We start from the raw sequence: 19,893 nt of genomic DNA on the forward strand, positions 1-19,893 counted from the left end.
TATAGCAAATAATAATGACAACAAGAATCTGGAAAAAAAGAACATTTATATTATTTTTGTTTGATATCTAGACTTATTAAACATCAGCAATGAACTTGGCAGCAAGCCAATTCACCAAGGCAGATAATCCAAAAGTTACCTTCAATGGATGACTGTTTTTGGACCTTTTCATAGTAAAATCAAGTATTTATAGCTAAACCACTTGCTCATATATGGAAGAAAATTGACTAATGTATTTTGAGTTTGATACCACATGGGCTGAAAATGGTTCAAATTCAACAAATCCATTTTTAAATCCTGTTGAAGAGAACAACGATAGTAAGATGATCTCTCTACCATCATGACTGCTACCATTGGCAAGTACACCAAGCTGCCATGCCCATATAGCTGAACCACAAACTTTTTTGATTCAGCAACCTGCAGGTGAAAGAACTGTTAAGAAACTTTTAGGTTATATGCATAAAGATGCTGCAGACATCAACTACCAATCTATCTAACTGGTTGTTGCTTTCCACATGAACCTGCAAGGGCAATGGTTTATTCCTTGCCTGCTATGTCAAACTGTTTTGGTTATTCAACACTTGTTTCTTGAAGAATATGGAATGGTAAGCCATCATTTTATTACAGAAGAAGTAGCTTTTGATTCTAAATCTCCAGATGGCAAGAGGAATGGCTCGAGGTCACCTGATGATAGATGATCAGCAGCGCCTGATGACAGTTCATGGTCTTGATCATCATGTCAAAGGTCAAGGTTACCTGCTGCCAATTCCTGGAATCCTGAGCATGAAATATTTCCCATCAGTGGAGAGGGAGATGGTTATTCATAGACTTTAAATTCAAGATTTTATTTTTTATTTTGCATTACTGCATTACTTTTGATTTTTACATTTGTAACCAAGGGTATATAAGTTATTTTTATCTTTATTTATCACTATCAGAATCTCCAACACGTTCAATTTTGGCATCTTGTGTTAATACACACATATATTCCTTTTTGCAGCCTTCTGAGCCATATGTTTACACACAACATTCAAATGATACATTGTATCACAAACATGTATGCAATAATATTTAAAAATGTTATAGTATATGTGATTAGTTTTCAAAACATGAGATTTTTGTTCACCACATTCTACACATGTAAAGTTGTACTGCAAAAGTTCCTGGGAGTTTACTTTTGTTTAATTTCTGGGAGTTTACTTTTGTTTAATTTCTGGGACTTTACTTTTGTTTAATGATATTTTCACTATCATAATGATGTAACTTTGTTCTAGATTTCTTGTAAAACTTAGATCTAGATTTGTTCATCAGTGACTCAATAAACAGTGACTCATCAGTGATCATTAAGTCTCCAATATTCTATTGAATAATGTGTGACAGTAATTTATGGCACAGTGTTAAGTGATTTTGTGTTAATACATAAGCATAACATAGCTATATCATATCATAACATAGCTATATCATATCATAACATAGCTATATCATATCATAACATAGCTAAATTATATTATGGATATTAAGACTTTCACATGATTACTGGATTATTTCATGCAATTACAAGTCTCTGAATATTTAGAATGTGTTTTTTCCCAGTTATATGTGTTCACTGGTTATGTCATGTTCTACCAAGGAATGCAATGTATATTGCATTTATGCAGAAGTCAGATATTTGTATTTATATTGAACATCATCTTTAATTAATGTACAAAGGCACTCATTCATATTAAAAATATTGTTTTGATGTAGCCAAACTTGTATTATTCACATGATTATAGTTATTTACTGTGTTTTGGTTTGCAAATATTTGGTAATGTTTTTTTAATTGTACTTTGTAATATAAAGTTCGCATATGTACTTGTATCACATAAATTGCCATCAATTCATCTGCAACATAATATCTACAGTTGTCTGATTTATTCATAATTACAAGCTAAAAGATATAATTCTTTTCTAAACTTACCCTCATGAGACATGGGTAAAATTTTATTAATAACTTAAATTTTCGGGTGGAATGTTAACTACTAGGTATGTGTTTCATTAGGAAGGTTACATCTAAAGGGAGATAACTCAATTGGTCTTGATTCAACCATACTGTTTGGTCCATGATTCAACCATATTGAGTTTGTTTCCTCTCAAGTATGTGTCTGGTTTGGAGTGACCTCCCTTCGAAGAACTTTTCAAAACAAAAAATGACAAGAAAAATGTAGAGAATAGTAAATGAAGAAACATTTTAGACTATTTACTTTATATTTAGACTGATTAAACAAAGGCAACGATACAGCCAACATGCCAGTTCCCTACAACTGACACACCTTTAAAACCTAATACCTGATAGAATGTCACTGTTATACCTTAATAAGCTAATACCCTTGAACGAATGTGACTGTTACACAGCCTTTGATTCATGTATCATAAGAGAACAAAATATTTGTTAAAATTATATATGGAGATATACCATGTAAATAAGTCCGAACAGATGCTCTATTTTTGCCCCCTCTACTGACAACCATTCTCCTGTAGTGTTGTTTGGCAGCTGCAAAGTGACTTTAAGCTCAGAAATTGCATCCAACCAGACAATACTAAATTAATTTTCCATTTCAGAAGGTAATAATAGATTTATTATATCATATGATACCACGCGTCATCACAACAAAGAGTGTAACTCAAAAAATGTTGGTGTATGGCAACAGTACTTGCTTTAACTGGTTTAATGAGCCTTGCCAGGTATAGAATCATGAAGAAATGCATTAAAAAATCTCTGTGCTTAGTCTATTAGGATTCCAGACTTTGATCAAGTACAGATTTAGAGGGAGTATAAAAAAAATATAAAAACAATAACATTTACAAAACAAACAATTTCTTTTAAACCCAGTTTACAAAGTGCTGGATATGTCTCTAATGATAGTATTGTTCTCACCTTACCAGAATATAATCTTCCATTAAGTAAAGTGGTTGGAAACCTCCAACTTGATCATATGTCTTCCTTCTCATGAACAAACCCTGGTCACCAAAGGGTAACTCTGTCAAATATAGAAAAGAATATAGTGTATCAGTTCTGTTCTGCATCATTGTCTCACATGTTTATGTACACAGCTAATGACATACTCTGGAGTCTTAAATGCCTATATTACAGTAAAATCAGTCCTAACTGATATCTGATTTCAACAGACACCTGCTAGTAACAATACATACTTGTTTAAAAATGACAGCTGTCTTACACAGCAGCCTGGTTGTTGAATCCCAACACTTACAAATAAAGTATATAGTTACCAGAAATTAATGGACTGAGTAAATGATTCCAACACCAGTCAACTGCACATTTACGCTTTATGACACTAAATTCTTTGTGTTTAATTAGTCTGATTTGATTTACAATTATTTTTGTTAATGGATAATTTCCCAGAAATATCATTTGAATTTTAGTTTAATCACATGGTAAATTTAAGCATTTTAATAGCTATTTTTATTTTATTCCACAAATAAAAATTTCAACTATTTAGCAATGCATTGGTTTAAACTTCACTTTGATCGACTTTTGATTCAATACACAACTGTTTGTAATGAAAAAAAATGCATCAGACCTGAGACAGTAATTCATAAATAGGCTGTACTGAAAATAATCATTTAATGTAAAATCTGATCAACTTTTTTCCTTTTATCAAACAACTACTGTTATTATAGCAGTTCTTTTCAAAAGGTTACTATGGTAATGGGTTGTGCATTGCTAAAATTGTATGTATAATGCACTTCATTTCAAGGTGGTTTTACTATAAGGTGATCTACTCTGGCTCCCATGGACAGCATTATAATGAGGAAGTGAAGCATTATATAACTTTTCCTTTTTTTATTTTTCTGACAGAATCTGAAGAATTATTCAATTCAATGTTAAACTTAACAAGTTTTATTTTATAGGCTAGTTTTATTTAAACAGAATACTAATATTTCTCCACTGGTCATATTAACAGATTAAGAGGAAAGTTTCTGGACAAACAATTTAAAATGGCAACCCATGTAAACAGTAATTTACTATGGAAAGATTTTTATACAAAATAATTTTGGCTCTTGACATTCTTGTATTTACTTTTAGTATGGTTATTTTATTTTATTTTAGTTTAGTTTATTAGCCTGGCAGCAAACAGACACAGGAACAAAGTGTGAGAGTACTTATGGCTTTGAGGGTCAAATGATACTGATTTACATAACATAAGAGGGAAGAACAAAGCTCCCAATAAACTGCTATTCACTTACTTTTTATAATCAGTTGTAATCATTTAACTAAACTTGAGTTGCCTCCCTTGACACAAAAAACTTGACCTGAAATTTAATTGTTGCTAATTTTAGAAAGACCATAGTTTGTTATTATTATTACTAACACAAACAACTTTTGGTAATAAATAACGGACACTATCCCAGAAGCATGGAGGGATTTCAGTCTCTTCAAGCCTCAAAAAACTGTCATAAGCAAGCAACTTTAACTTTATGGGATAAACCTAAAAATGGTTCAACATTTAAAGGAATTCTTCTTGTTTATTCCTACAGTATCAAACTTTCAAAAGTATTAAATGGATACAACATCTATAGGAAATGATATAAATGAGAAGCAACATAATATGTTTTGCAATGTTTATATGGACAACAAATATTGTGTATAACATGTTACCAGTATTTTTGTAAAAATAGTAATAGACAAACTGACATGGTTTGGATATTTTGAGTTTCCTAAAATGTAAATATCCATATTCATCTATTTCCCTGTCCTGTCTATACATTTTTTAATTTCCACTGATTTATACAGAGATGCAGCCATTATTTTATGTAAAAGGGGTGGGATTTCCCCAATTGTCACCAAAATATAAGTGGAGGAGTATTAAATAAGGGATGAGGCAGGAAAAGGAAGGAAACATCCACAGTATATTATTCACCTTACACTTAAATATTTGTCTCTTTTCCTGCTCCACTGTTAAGGTTCTACTGAAACGAAATATAAATCCTCATATGCTATCTTTAGTTGTATAAGCATTAATATGTTGATTATTTCTGAGCTTAATTTAGTCCTTATCAGTGTATGAATAATGTTCTATGCTGAGAATCCCTTTTCAAAATCTGCTGTCTGAACTGTCACTTGCATAGCTAGCTTAGCCAGCTTCAACTTCTGGGGAAACTCTTCTTTATTGTTATTATGTAGAATGTTCTACAGCTAATGGGTAATGTCTCTTGGATATCGCTGCTCCAAACTAAAAAATTTCACTAGCATGAACTCTGCCAAGTTTTTATTTCTTGAATCACTGCTTTGCTGACTAATATCCCTGACTACTATGTTCCATAATCCTGCATTAGGGTTTCAAGTCTATCAATACCATAGCCTGCTAGTTTATCTTCAAACAGAAATGAGAACCCTCCAAGTTCAAGTGCTTGGAAACTTGCTACAACTGATTTATTTTCCTGAGGAAATATCTGTCTTATTTCATGCTACAGTCCTTCAATGATATTGTTTCTAATTGCTTTCACATACATGTAATTACTTCCTTTTTCCTTTGTACCAAGTTATATACCCTGCAATTTAATGGTCACATTTCCATCCTTGGCCTTCTCAATGTTTAGTTTGTTCTACAATTCTTACTGATGAACATATGCTCCAGACTTAACTGGTCAACAGTTTAAATAAATCCTAGTCCTGTTTGAATAGCTGAAATATCAAGTTGTGTCCTTGGAAAGCCATATTTAGGCAGAAAGTGATGGAATCAAGCTCAAGATATATTGTACCAAAACAAACTTGGGAGCTGGTGAGATGTGGCAAGTTTTTTAAAAGACCTCACAACCTATTTCAAAAACTTCTTTTCTTAAAAACCTATCCACCCTATTTCAAACATTTCTTTCCTTAAAAGGTAATCCACTCTATTTAAAAAAAACTTCTTTCACTGAATACTGTGGTGAACTAAGAACATATTGCATGTTCTTTGATTCCATTTTCTTTGAAGACAATTTATCAAAATAATGAAACAAGTCTTGATCACCTCTTGAAATATTGCTTTTAGGTAAGTGGCTTTTTCAGCAGCTTCGGTTGAACATGTGTTGAATCTGTGCCATATAATGAATAGCAATATATTGAGGGTTGAGTCTGTGCCATAGAATGAATAGCAATACATTGAGGGTTGAATCTGTGCCATATAATGAATAGCAATATATTGAGGGTTGAGTCTGCACCATATAATGAATAGCAATACATTGAGGGTTCATCTGTTACTCATTGCTATACCACTTTTAGACCCTGTCATGACTGATGCTACACGGCACTCCAAAAGGCAGTCTCCTCCACAGAAATGCCTCTATCTTGCAGAAATTGGGATAAAAAACCAAACAAGATCTCTGCTGTTGCATTGACTTCATTCACTTCAAGGCTACCAAGAAACATTGTTTCAGAACTATCATCCTCCATTTCATGAAAAACTCCACTACATCCTTCACTTTCTTCTTTCTGCCTTTCACTTTTCACATTCCTGCCACTACTGACTTGGAGTTGAAAGTAACCAGTAATTTTCCATCCAGTGATGCTTGACAATAACATTTTTACATGCATAACTTTTTACTAATTTGGAAGAGTTCTCATGCATCACTGCTTTCCAGGTGTGCAAATCTGTAAACAATTTTGTGTGAATTGCACACTTTTGCACCCTGACATCACCTCTGTTTCTATTACCTTTATATATTAATTACATCTCAGATCACAATGAAACTCAACGTTATTTCTTTGAATAAAAAAGCAAAGTACCACGTGTTTGTCCTCGCCATCTTGTGATTGACACTATCCATTTCATCATGAATTTAAAACAACTGGAATCTTGGCCCATCTCAGAACTAGAAAAGTATTGAAAAATATAGCCTAATTAAAACAACAGCTTTTCTTTGATACAATACTGACAAAGAATATATATTCATGGGTAAAAAGAATTTTAATCCATACCTGTCAACACACACAGGGAGAAAAACTCCCGATTTAGGGGTCATTCCATAACTATCTCCCGATCTCATGATATCTCCTGATAATTTCAGAGAACTCCCAATTATTACATTATGTCAATTTTCATTTCTCCTAAAAAAAATCCTAGACATATGTAAGCAATCCACAGAAACCATTCTCTATTTTATCACCTATGAATACTGATGCAACAAAATAATTTGTATCATACTACAACAAATTTTTTCTTCAGTAAATAAAATGTTAAGTTTAAACATTATTCACATAAATTTATGATGTTTTTTGTACCGCTATGACAAAAAAATAAAACAAGAACAAAACTGTCAGCAATTAGTTTCAATGATGACTATGAATGATGTGTAATTTTCTCTACAAGCAAAATAACATCTCCAATCCCATCAAAGAAACTTACAAAAGTAAACACCTGGCATTACTGTACCATATAAGTCAACAGTAATTACCATCATTAAATTAAAAGAGGAAAAAAATATATACCACACTGCATTTGTGCCCCCAAAAAGCTAATTCAGAATAAATATGTTACTTTGTAAACAATGTTAAATGCCTCAGAAGTTGACAATAAGGAAATAAGGCAAGGTATCAAACGTGGGAAAAATTTTATAGTATGGTAGCTTGAGACTGCAGATTTGAACTGTTAATTTGAATTCACACACAATGTAAACACTGTTAGTTACGACAAAATAGGGCATCATTTTTTTGCCACTCAATTGCTGGTGCTTACATACACACACTGTAGAACATGCTTTCTTTTGAAGTATGTCATTTTTACAGGATAATTGCATTGATACGGATTAACTGTTAATGACTGTTAATGACTTGCTTTTGTGCAGTCTGACCACAGATGATCAGAATATGAAAAGGGGGCATGTCCTGAGGGAATATAAGACATGTCACAGGAAGAAATGGCGCTTTCTTTGAGAATTTCACATTACTGGATCCAAAATATCATCAATATTTAGTGAAAATGAAGCTTACAAAATGCAGTGAAAACCTCCCAATTTTTGATCCAGATCTCCCTATTCTTTTTATTCAATCTCCTTCCTTGACTTCTAACATATATGTTTAATCAGATTACTTTTACCAGATCCTCCATCAGTGTATATTGGACTGATATTTAAGGATATTAAGTTCAGCAAAACATTAAAAGGACTGAAGAATACAGCCATGATTATTTTCAATAGCAAAATGTTAGAATTCTAGGAACAGTGTCCTCAAAATGTGATGATCTCCAATCTAAGCTGAAACATGAAACCAGAAATGATACAAGGATTGCTTTGTATGTCATTAATGCTTGGAAAGTCATCAAAAGAACTAAAGATATGGAAATCTATGAGTTCCAGAGTTATATCCAAATTAGTAACTTATTTACAGAATCTAAAATATTTTTCAACTTCTTGGTTGAGTTGACACCAGCCCATAATTGACACTTTCAGTGATTCCTGTTGAAAATCAGTGTACATGTCAATGATATAAATCCATAATTTCACAAATGGAAAACAGTTTTGCACATATATGAAAAGAACATGTTCTAAAAGACTTTATTTCATATCTGAAATTCTCTTACCTAAGTGAAATTTACTTATGTAAAAATTAATTGCAAAACAAGCATTTATCTCACATATTGTGGTATCATTTATTTTCATGCATGTCAAATTTCATGGTTTGTACACAAAAATAGAAATTATCATGGGTACTTAAATTTGTGGTTTGGCCTGTCAGAGTTTGCATATGAATAGATGGATTAACCTCTGCAAGAATATATATATTAAATTCCATAACTGATATGCTAAATGGGTCATAGAGACCATCAGGCAAAATAAAAACATCACTGGTGAAGATCAGTGTTCTATAATTTAGCAGACCTTAAAACCTCATTTATCACTTAATGCTGAATGCAGCTCATGTAGTCCATTACAAAGGTAGTCCATAAGCATTAAGCTGATGGCCACATGACTTAAAACTACTTACATCATAAAGATAATGTATTTGTGCAATCATTTATCTAAAACTAGAAAGATACCATTTGTCCTGATGGAATAGATCTAGGTCAAACAGGAAAGCCCCTGCAACATTCCCTGGCTTTAAGAGACACTGTTCTGCAAGCTTGTCAAAATTTTTTGGCACTATGGTGTCTCCATGGAGAAATAACAAATACTCCCCAACCGCTTGCTCTGCTCCTGCCCGCAACTGTATCCCCCTGCCTCAATGAAAACGAAAAAAAAAAAAAAACCCAGTTATTGTTGGTGTTGAAGAAATAATTATTTTATAACTGTAATTCTTTTAAATTCTTGTTGTATAGTTGCTCTTTATACATCATGATAATAATAATAATAATACTAATGAGGACTTTGTATAGCGCCTAATCTTTAGAAGCTCTAAGCGCTTTACAACATTAGACAACACCTATAAGATAAGAAACATAATAATATTATTACAAAAACAAACAACATGAAATTAGAAAAACATTAAAAAATAAAAAACATGCTGAGAATATTTCAGGTAGGAAACATTATTAGGTCTTTAAGCTTGTTCTTGCAGTCGAAATAAGTGAGTTTTGAGAGCCCTCTTGAATGTGATCACTGTGTCTTTGTGTCTAAGTTCAGTGGGCAATTCATTCCATGTTGCTAGGCCCTGGTATGCAAAAGAACGCTGTCCATATGATCATGATTAGCTAGACAATGCAATCTAAATTTTGCCTATGCAAAATAGTATGAAGTTGCCCATTTAACATATGCTGCATACCAAGTTGCTTCAATTGTCCATGACGGTACTATGATACAGAACACAACTTAAACTGAAGGCCTGAAGGTGCCATAAACTGTACATTTGTATCGTCCATTGACATTTTTCCACTACATACTACTGTAGGTTCTCTCAAGTATTGGTTTACCCCCTTATTTACAATGTGGACAATTTGATATGCAGGGTGTTTTAAGGCTAGTGATTCTTATCAAGTTTGTCTAGTTTCCTCTACTTTAGAATCACCATGGGCAAACATTTAAACAGTCAAATATAAATAAAAATATTAATAAATTTTAATAAATTCATGTTAATTAAACTTAACCTTAAACAAATGACTGCTTGCTTCTAAAGAAAGACATAATAATGGTAATTATAATAAACCCTAACTATTATGAATTCTTTGAAATCAAGAAGACCACAGCTGACCCAACATGTACAGTGCTCCCTCAATTACCTTACCAGTTTCAAACTGGCGATTGTGGGTGGCAGATAACCGAGGTTCATTAGACAGACATAAAATTAAACCAGTGGATCATTAAGAAAATGATACATAGATAAAATGAAGTTTAATAAAATTAAGCTCCTCACATATCTAGAGAAAATTATAAGATAATGATTTTACTCCAGCTTACATTATATTAATCTAATTGCACTCGAGCAATCTTTGTAGCAAGCATTAAGTTACATGGACTATTACGGTCTTAAGGGTAGTCAATCACGAGAATGACTGGCATTATGTAAGAACTGCACAACTGGTTTCTTTAGATAAGTGACTGGCAGTAAGCACTGTGCCATGCACTACTAGTTTCTCTAGTTATGTGACTGGCAGTAGCACTGTACCATGCACTACTCACTTCTCTAGATAAGCAGAAACAACAGTTCTATTAATAATGATCACCTTTACTGTATGCGGTCAATAACTGATATCACTAATTGAATCTTTCCAACTGACAAACATGGCAGATGTTCAAGATCTGTGATAAATATTTCTATATCATTTTGTATACTGAATAGGCTTGACAGACCACAAATAGCATGGGTGGCAAAGTAAAGGGGGAATCGAGCAAATTAATTGATTTATTCATATTTTTTGCCAGTAACATGAGGGTGGTGAGAGATCTAGGGGTGAGAAATTGGGTGAGTATGGCATACATGAAAAGACTACATCATTATAGTAAGGGCTACTCAACAATCATTTGATTCTCAACAAATAATGTATAAAGAATGTTGGAAAGAAGTTATTCCAATTACCAAAAATTGATGTATAATTAGATCTCACAACAGCTTTATATGTATATCATTTGGTAAAAAATATCATTTGTGCAGCACAAAACTTTTATCTTCTTAGAATATGTTTTAAGGATTTGTATACATTTTACAAGATTTTAACATCTTTACATTTATTTGAACGGGTTTATCTTCCTAATTTTTTGCACAATCCACTTTTACATTTTTCAAACATTACCTTTACATGGCTCCATATATCCAGTATTGTGCTGATGTGCTGTAAAATGCTGCCAGGTACATATATACCTTTCCAAGAAAGACATCTATGTAGTTGAAATTTAATAAAGCATACTGCTCATGAAATTGTTTTAATAATGGCATCGATTAAACTGGTTTAAATGGACAAGTACTGTTAATGAAGATTAATTTTACTTACCTGGATTGCTGTGAATTAATTTGACAGGTACAGGTGAAGTAGCAATAAATCCCTTTATTTTCTCCACTGTATTGTCAGTACTGCCTCCATCACTGATGATGATTTCTGCCAACTTATCTGTACTACTGCATCTCTGCAAATGTCAGTCAGGTGTTGAAAAATTTATCAGTCATACTATTCCTTATATTTCTTTTGTAGCACAAATTTCAAACAAATGCATGATGGAGGACGCATTTGTTGATCTCCCCAACATCCATATTAGGTTCGACATTTTACAATGTAGGACTAACAAATGACAGCAGTCCAGTGCAATACTGACAGCTCAGTTTTACTTACAATAAAGTTATAATCATAGAAATTTCAGGATTATCACCCTTTAGTTCCTCTCTTTGCAAGTCCATGCAAAAATGTCTGTTTTTGTCCATGTGGTAAGATGTTTGCAGAAATACATTATCAGATGTAACATCTATTACCATTTTGGAATTCATCTGAAAAGAACTATAATTTGGAGTTTGAAACCTTAGAGTCTTGGTTTCATGCTCAATAATTTCAAACTGAATGGGGAAAAGTCTCATATTCCCTTACCAAAAAGGTAATGACTTGAGCACTGTCGCATCTTGTTTTCTTCTCTCCTGAAAATGGCCAAGACATTGTATACCTCCTCAGTATCATTGCCCTATAAAGTAAATTTTAATAGGCTAACAGTAGAACTAAAAACAGTCGATATTGTCACAGCACAATACACAGTGTATAATACAAAGCTGCCTTTACCTGTACAAGAGTCAGTAAGGTTCTCTCAATACTCTCCCCTTCATTCACTGTTGGTATGACAATGCTCCAACGAGGATGCTTTAGATTTTGGATGGATACACCAGTATACCTTTCAAATACACATAGATCCTCTGGGTTATCCTAAAAGAAATGGAAGACAAATGGAAAACTTTCCATGCTGAATTGTTTTAAAGCTTCACTCTTACCATCCCAACAGTCTTTGGGCTTTAGACAATGCACATGAGCTTCTAGCATGTTGCATGAGGCCATGAATGGTGGCAATGTGGGATACACCATGTGATGATGTTCAAAGTAAAAAAGCATTGGACAATTATTATCTGGGGTGGGTGGGGGGAATATTATGCAACACTTTTAACATAATTTTTTTGTCTCATTGTGCATATTTACTTTGGACTGGATGATTTTGTAGGATATATACTTTGGATTGGAAGACTTTGTAGGATATATACTTTGGAACAGATAACTTTATAGGATATATACTTTGGACTGGATGACTTTAAAAGATATATACTTTGGACTGGATGACTTTGTAGGATATATACTTTGGATTGGATGACTTGGTAGGATATATACTTTGGACTGAATAACTTGGTAGGATATATACTTTGGATTGGATGACTTGGTAGGATATATACTTTGGATTGAATGTCTGCAGCATGATGCCCCAGTGCTAGACGTTACTATACACTGCCACAATGCAGACATTGTAGCGATATGACTGAAAAATTGTTAAAGCTACATTAAAAATCCAAATCACACACACTTGGTAGGATACATATTTTGGACTGGATAACTTTGTAGGATATAACTTTGGATAGGATGACTCTGTAGGCATTTTGGCATCATTTTTGTTTATTTTTGCTAAACAGTTTCTGCTGAATACAATGATTTCACTCCAGAATCTTTTCAAGCACTATTAAATGTGGAACTTTTTCACTACAGCTATTAAAATGTAGACAGAGTTAACATATATTTACACATTTTTCATTAAAATGGACTGACGATAATTCTGATCATGGTCAAGAAAGCTATGTCCTGTCTCAAGCAAACAGCTGACAAAAATGAATGGTTCTGAGTGCTTGAGACATTTACTTGAAACAGTACAAAGTACACTAACTTTGCCTGTCCTTGAAATACAGAAAGGAGTTTTCAATGTGGGTACTGCATCGCTGAAAGTGCATTTATTAAATGTTAAAATATCAGGAACCTGGAGAAAACAAGAATGACTCATTTTCGTTTAATTATTTCTGAAGTTCAGGAAGTGAAAATAGCCATGCAAAGCTATTAGATTTCTATGAGATGCACATCAAAAATAAGGCTTAGCTGTGTCATCTCATACACCAATGAATCCCATCACTCAGACATCAAAATAAACAAAGTTAGTTCTTCTTTTCACCTACCCTAGGATGGATAAGTCTTTCTGTAAAATTAAAGATTACCAATAGCAAAAATCAGGGACATACCTTTTCTTTAAATTTTCAACAATGTAGAAAAATGCAAAATGCAGGAGTGGAAATCAGGATTGTGCTGATGTGCAATTAAATCCTAAACATAAATCAGAGTTTCTGGCAAAATAATTTTCAGAGGGTCAGTATGACCCCCTGTATACATCTCAAAGGTCAGAAACTGAAAATAGAGAGTCAAATTGAGACAGTAGTGAATCCGATATGATGTCACTTCTGTATTAAGTACCTCATGTGATAATATGAGCAAAAGGAAAATTCATTAACGACTTTGTTGGCTACATTTAATTATTTGGAATACCTGAAAAGAAATATGATTTCAAGATCTTATCTCATTCAGTTTGAGTTTACAGCCTTTTCACTTGCATTATGAATAATTCTTCCCATCCCCAATTTTTCTACTTTTAAACCATGTATTTTTCAAGTGAGTTAATGCTAAAGCGCATTTGTCAAGGGCTGTGTTCTTTAGAATTTGAGTCACTTATTTCAGCAATATAATGCTGAAAGTATTTTACACTGATGGTCAGCAGCAACCCAGATTAAGTAACTTCCACCCATCAAATGCTAAAAAAAACACAACTGACATAATGATATTGAATTTCATCTACCCATCTCATATTTTTCAATATCACATGTTTAATATCAGCATAGAACATTGACTTTAAAACCATTGCATAATGTCTGAGGTATCTAATTTTCTCTTTAGTAATTTTACTAGACTTCATGGTTTACTGAATAGAAATGTGACTTCTATCACAAGATAAACAGAATCTTAAACTGTACTCATTATAAATGATGCTGAGTTTGCTTGCTATAGCTTGTATAAGAAATTATTCAACTAAATGCGTAATTTTTAAAGTGAAATTAGCACTATTACATTCTCTATTGCACATAAATCGGACTTGTGCCATTAAAACTGATCAACTCTAGAAGTCAATAACTGAAGAATAAAAGTCCCTCAAAGGAAATGACAGTCTATTATCCTAAAAGGATTTCCATAAATTCAATATATACCATTACTTCCTTGTAAATGCTCAAACAATCTTCAGCAAAAGCAAGATTTTCAAATTTGCATCATTTTCCTTCTTGGCCAACAAGATATCATAAGAAGTTTTCCAGTAAAAACCACAGGCTGATATGACTTTCCATTTTTTATAAGTAACAATAACAAGATTTGCAGGATAGCTGCCATGGTGGCCATAATGGATATCAAATTGGCACCACTTCCATTAGGACCATCTAGACTTCATAAGTCTTTTGGTGAAAACACAATGGGGGCACTCACCAGTTAGTATGTACTTTTGAGAGAGTGACATATGTAAGGTGGTGATGTCTGCATTTAAAATATGCACAATGGAAAGAATGTTGGCATACCTCTATGCTACATTAATGTAATGTGGATGATATTTCTTTGGATATTGTACTTTTGGAAATTGTACATGATCTAAGCACACTGCTAACTAAAATGACTGCTCCCTTGTGCTAAAAAAACCAGCCTGAATTAGTCTAAAGTACACTTTCTTTTTTGAAAGGTGCACATTTGGAGTAAGGCCAAGCTGTATACTCTATAACCCATATTACACCCATCAGTCATACACCAAAATAAAGGGAATTAAAGGTTCTTTGAATTATACCTAAGATATACAAGGTCTTTTTTAAATAGCCAGTATAACCAGTGAGGAAAGCCAGGGAAATTCTTTTGCTTTAAAATTCTAACCCTATGCAAAATGCGAAACTGTAGAGCGCCATCATACTGCTATCACCAACCATCCACGAGAAGTAGCAATAACAATAGTTTCAAGATGGCCACTGTGGCAGATGTATGAGGTGTCACAGCAGCACCATTTTCATTTACAACCAGCAGGACATGTTATGAAGTCTTTCAGTGAAAACCCAATGCTTATTTGACCATTCATTCAGTGAAAACCCCATGCTTATATGACCATTCATTCAGGAGAAATAATAAGTTCTTCAAAGTGTCTCTGTGGCAGCCATTCTGGATGTCTACGCAGCATTATTTTCATCCAGGACCAACCAGACATCACATAAAGATGTTCAGTAAAAAATCCCTACATTGTGTTCAGAAAAAGTAGCGATATCAAGATTTTCAAGATGGCCACTTTAGTGGCCATATTGGATATATATGCAACACCTTTTGAATTTAGGATAAACTAGTCATCACAAGAAATCTTCTGGTGAAATATTTCTTTTTGTTCTGGAAGAGTAGTGATGACAAGATTTTCAAGATGGATACTTTGGTGGCCATACTGGAAATCAGACTGCACCATTTTCATTTAATACCAACTAGAAACCATAACAGGTCTTTCAGAACAAATTTCCCATTGATATGACCATCAAATCATGAGTAGCACCAGTGACAAAAATATTTTCAAGATGGGTGTTGTGGTGGCCATACAAGGCATCAGATCATCACAGTTTTAACTGACATCATAAAATGTATTTTAGTAAAACTCTTATACTGTGATGACCAAGAAGTGAAGAGATAACAAGATTTTCATGATGACCAATGTGACAGGCATATTAACCAGTAGAATTAAAACAAAATCAGTGATTTTTCACTATAATCCAAGCAACAATGAAAGCTCCAGGTTCTTACCACATCTTGCAAGACTGTTGTCAGAATACCTAGTTTGGCTCCAAGTTGCTGAGCTTGAAATACCTGCTGTCTAAACACTTCTGATGTGCCCCAGGAAATATCTGAGAATATGTCATCTGGAATGGAGTAAAACTGGTATAAAAAATATAGTTGTCTGAAAAATACACAAAATAAAAAATTGCAAGAACAATTGCCCTTTTTAAACAATAAATAAACAGGTCATATACAAAATTATAAACTGTTTTACATGATATGATGCCAACATGATAGGAAACTCCATGTAACTCAGTTTATTCACAACATGTAATTAAATACAAATGCATCCCGAGTTCAATTTTCATGGCCATTATATTAGTCTAAATTGCATCTTGTTAGGAACTGTTTTATTCACCCAAAAATAGTTTGTCAAATATGAAGCATCAGGTCAGATACTGTTGATTGAAAACACAGTCTTTAAGTTATGTATGTCATTAAAATAAAACAAGAAGGTCAATTTGCTCTGCTTTTGGTGTTCACTATAATATGCACACATACTACATATTTGGTGGCAATAAACAAATTCTAGAAACTGATGTCCCCTGCATTTAATTGGAAGCAGGGAAGTATAGTGTTTTAGGGGAAAGGAATAATGGATTTATGAGTTAAATGCTCTACCAACAGAGTTACCACAGTTTCCCAATGCACAACAATATCTCTGCTTTTCTTTCAAAACAGAGATGTATAGTCTTGTAGAAGGGCTAGGTAATGATGGCAGTATAGTTAATTAGTTATGGTACATTTGTAAAAAATATTACTGATGATGTACAATACTAACAGACCTAAGTGTGGTCTTGTGAAAATAAAAACTGCACATAAAAATATGATTACGGGTGTTATTTTGTTGAAACACAAGTATCATTCAGTGGCCATAACCTAACTAAATGATGCCAGAGAATGCTGATAATCAAATAATTTTGCTTAAGTTATATAAATATAGAGATGCATAGAAAATAAATCCTCTTTTAATCCAATAAAAATTAAGAAAATTTTTATTAGATAAAACAAGTGGGTTAATGGTCCAACAATCAGGGACAATTACTCTGTTAAATGATCCTGCAAATCAATGCTGAAAAACTGAACTCAGGCAAGGTGCCATCAATACAAAGTTGCTGGCCAATTTTGGTTGAAATTCTGTAGGAATTATATTGTTCATAATGGAAATGGGCAAGTTCAATATCAGGGACCACAACTCAACTTGAAAATGATGTTACATGCTGCAACACTGACTATTACATAATGATGTAGAGAGCAGATAATAAAACTCAGGGGGCCCCGAGTGGCCGAGTGGTCTAAAGCGCTCTTCGTTACGGATCACTGCCATCTCACCTCTGTCTGCGGCGGTTCGAGTCTAAGATTCAGCCAATGTGGGCATGTGAGAAAGCTTGCCAGTAGCTTCTCGTGGGTCGGTGGTTCTTTCCGAGGTTTTCCGGGTTCTTCCTCCACCATTAATACTGGCCGCCATGTATAGCCTATCGTGCTGAAAAATGGCGTTAAACCCCACAACAACAACAACAACAACATAAAACTCAGAAAAGGTCTCATCAATATCAAGCTGCATAATAAATTCAGTTGAAATTAAAAATTACTGGAGTTACTGTGTGGAAATGAAATTGGGACAACCGAAGAGCCAGTCAAAAAATGGATGGGCTATAGAATATACAAGCCCATTTAATTCCATTTTCTGCAAAATGACAGGGACAATAAACTATAGGTCAAATGGTACTGAAAGTACAGCCCCAGATTCTCCTTTTAATCACACCACAAACTAAACAGTCCAACATGTATGAGGCAGGTGCTCTTTTTATTTCCTGCTTGTCCCCTTCATAATTATAAGATATTTACCTATTATTTGGAAGGAAAGCTTCTATTTCTAATTTGGACTTACAAATTCACTTAAATGTGTCCTCCCTATCTAACTGTCTTCAGTTTTAAAATTTGATTTCCTTAAAAAGCAAAGAAACTCAGTAATGTTTAAGTTATGTTCCATAATTCTATACCATATATGGTATAACATACATCATGACATTTACATTTTTCATTAATGAATAGATTTTTTCACTGATTTAGTGATCAAATACATACATATATATATATATATATATATATATATATATATATATATATATATATATATATATATAGATCATACTCATTTTTGAAGATAGTTTAGTATAAATGACATTTATGTGATATTTCAATAATGTTCTCTGATAAATTTCCAACATAAATGTATTATGCTTTTTTGTTTTACAAAAATGGAAACAGGAGTAATAACTTTCAGATGTAAACTAAGAATTTCTGAGTAACAAAAAAATTATAAACATTTGAGACAAAAACAATTACAAAATAATTTTAACACTTTTCAACCATACTTTTTAATGGGAAGCTTAGGCTACATCTAAAATATGTGAGAAAAGAGAAATAACTAAATGCAAAGTCACTTTGAGTTTAGCAATACCTATATAACATGTAGCTGACTTGCTGAATCCAACCAAATAGTAACCACCATCTGCAGCTTTTCCCAGCACCATGTCAGCATTGTTGTTTAAATGAGTAACTGCCTCCTGGAGAATTTCCTTGCTTATTCCTGGGATATCACCACCTGTATAAGGCAATGGATGTACAACTGAAGAATACTGGACAAAATAAAGTGTCACCAAAATTTTGAGTGATACAATTATTAAAATAATCACTCCAGAATGAACTATTTCATAAAAACTATAAGTTTATTTCATGATTAAATTAATCATAATCATAATAATAAAAATAATAAAGTATTTATTACATAAAGGTGATACAATACAAAAACTTATCTCCATTGGTGCATTCCATTATCTACATATGTACAGGCAAACATAAAATACAGCTGGAAAACAAACGTCATACACAAAAGATATAATGGATTGGTGTACATAACAGTAACTAAGTATGGATTCAGCACACACAGCATTGTGTACACCAACATACATGTCTGAAAACTTAATTTACCCATACACACACACATGTGAACACCCAAAGACATTTTATATAATATATACATATACAAATATGCCACATGGTTGGCCATAACCAGTTAATAATAGACATTATCTGGATTGCATCCATTTCAAACATCTGTGATGAAAGCCAAACTATTTTTTACACAATTCAGTTTTGGGTTTAGGAAGAAGAAAGTTATCAGATCACAAGAGCATAACATTGATAGACTAGGAACTGTATTGATATTATGTGTCCTTTTAATGAAAATATCATTTATATAGTTAGGTGCGGAACCATTAGAAACTTTATACTGTACATAAATGTAGCCTTTCTTAAACATATTCTTTCACAGATAGTCATGTTCTTCAAATCCTTCAAACATTCATGGACATTATCAACTCTGTTGTCAAGGATAATTCTGATGGCTTGATTCTGAAGTCCTTCCACTTTAAACAAACTTGTCCAGATAAGGCTGAATATAACTTCTGTAAAACATTATCCTGTGGTTTAAGGTTAGGAATTTTGTAATTTATTATAGTAACCAGATATTCTTCACCATATTTTTGGTAACATTTGTGACCTTGGTATTACAAGTTTGATG

The 19,893-nt window shown here is 33.0% G+C and overlaps 1 protein-coding gene across 3 annotated transcripts in view; it reads right to left on the reverse strand.

The window, feature by feature from the left end:
* Positions 1-19,893, reverse strand: part of LOC149796168 (uncharacterized) — a 38,469-nt gene that overhangs the window by 7,937 nt on the left and 10,639 nt on the right. For all 3 annotated transcript variants that reach the window (XM_089966109.1, XM_089966107.1, XM_089966108.1), the window contains exons 3-9: positions 18,772-18,915; positions 16,275-16,390; positions 12,174-12,314; positions 11,403-11,535; positions 9,018-9,198; positions 6,770-6,855; positions 2,923-3,020 (exon numbers count right to left, since the gene is read on the reverse strand). In XM_089966109.1, coding sequence (XP_089822235.1) covers positions 2,923-3,020; positions 6,770-6,855; positions 9,018-9,198; positions 11,403-11,535; positions 12,174-12,314; positions 16,275-16,390; positions 18,772-18,915 — 899 coding nt within the window. The remainder of the gene's footprint in view (positions 1-2,922; positions 3,021-6,769; positions 6,856-9,017; positions 9,199-11,402; positions 11,536-12,173; positions 12,315-16,274; positions 16,391-18,771; positions 18,916-19,893) is intronic.

The sequence above is a fragment of the Sinohyriopsis cumingii genome, chromosome 7, assembly GCF_028554795.1.
Source record: "Sinohyriopsis cumingii isolate HCF-2022 chromosome 7, ASM2855479v2, whole genome shotgun sequence".
NCBI classification, from domain to species: Eukaryota; Metazoa; Mollusca; class Bivalvia; order Unionida; family Unionidae; genus Sinohyriopsis; species Sinohyriopsis cumingii.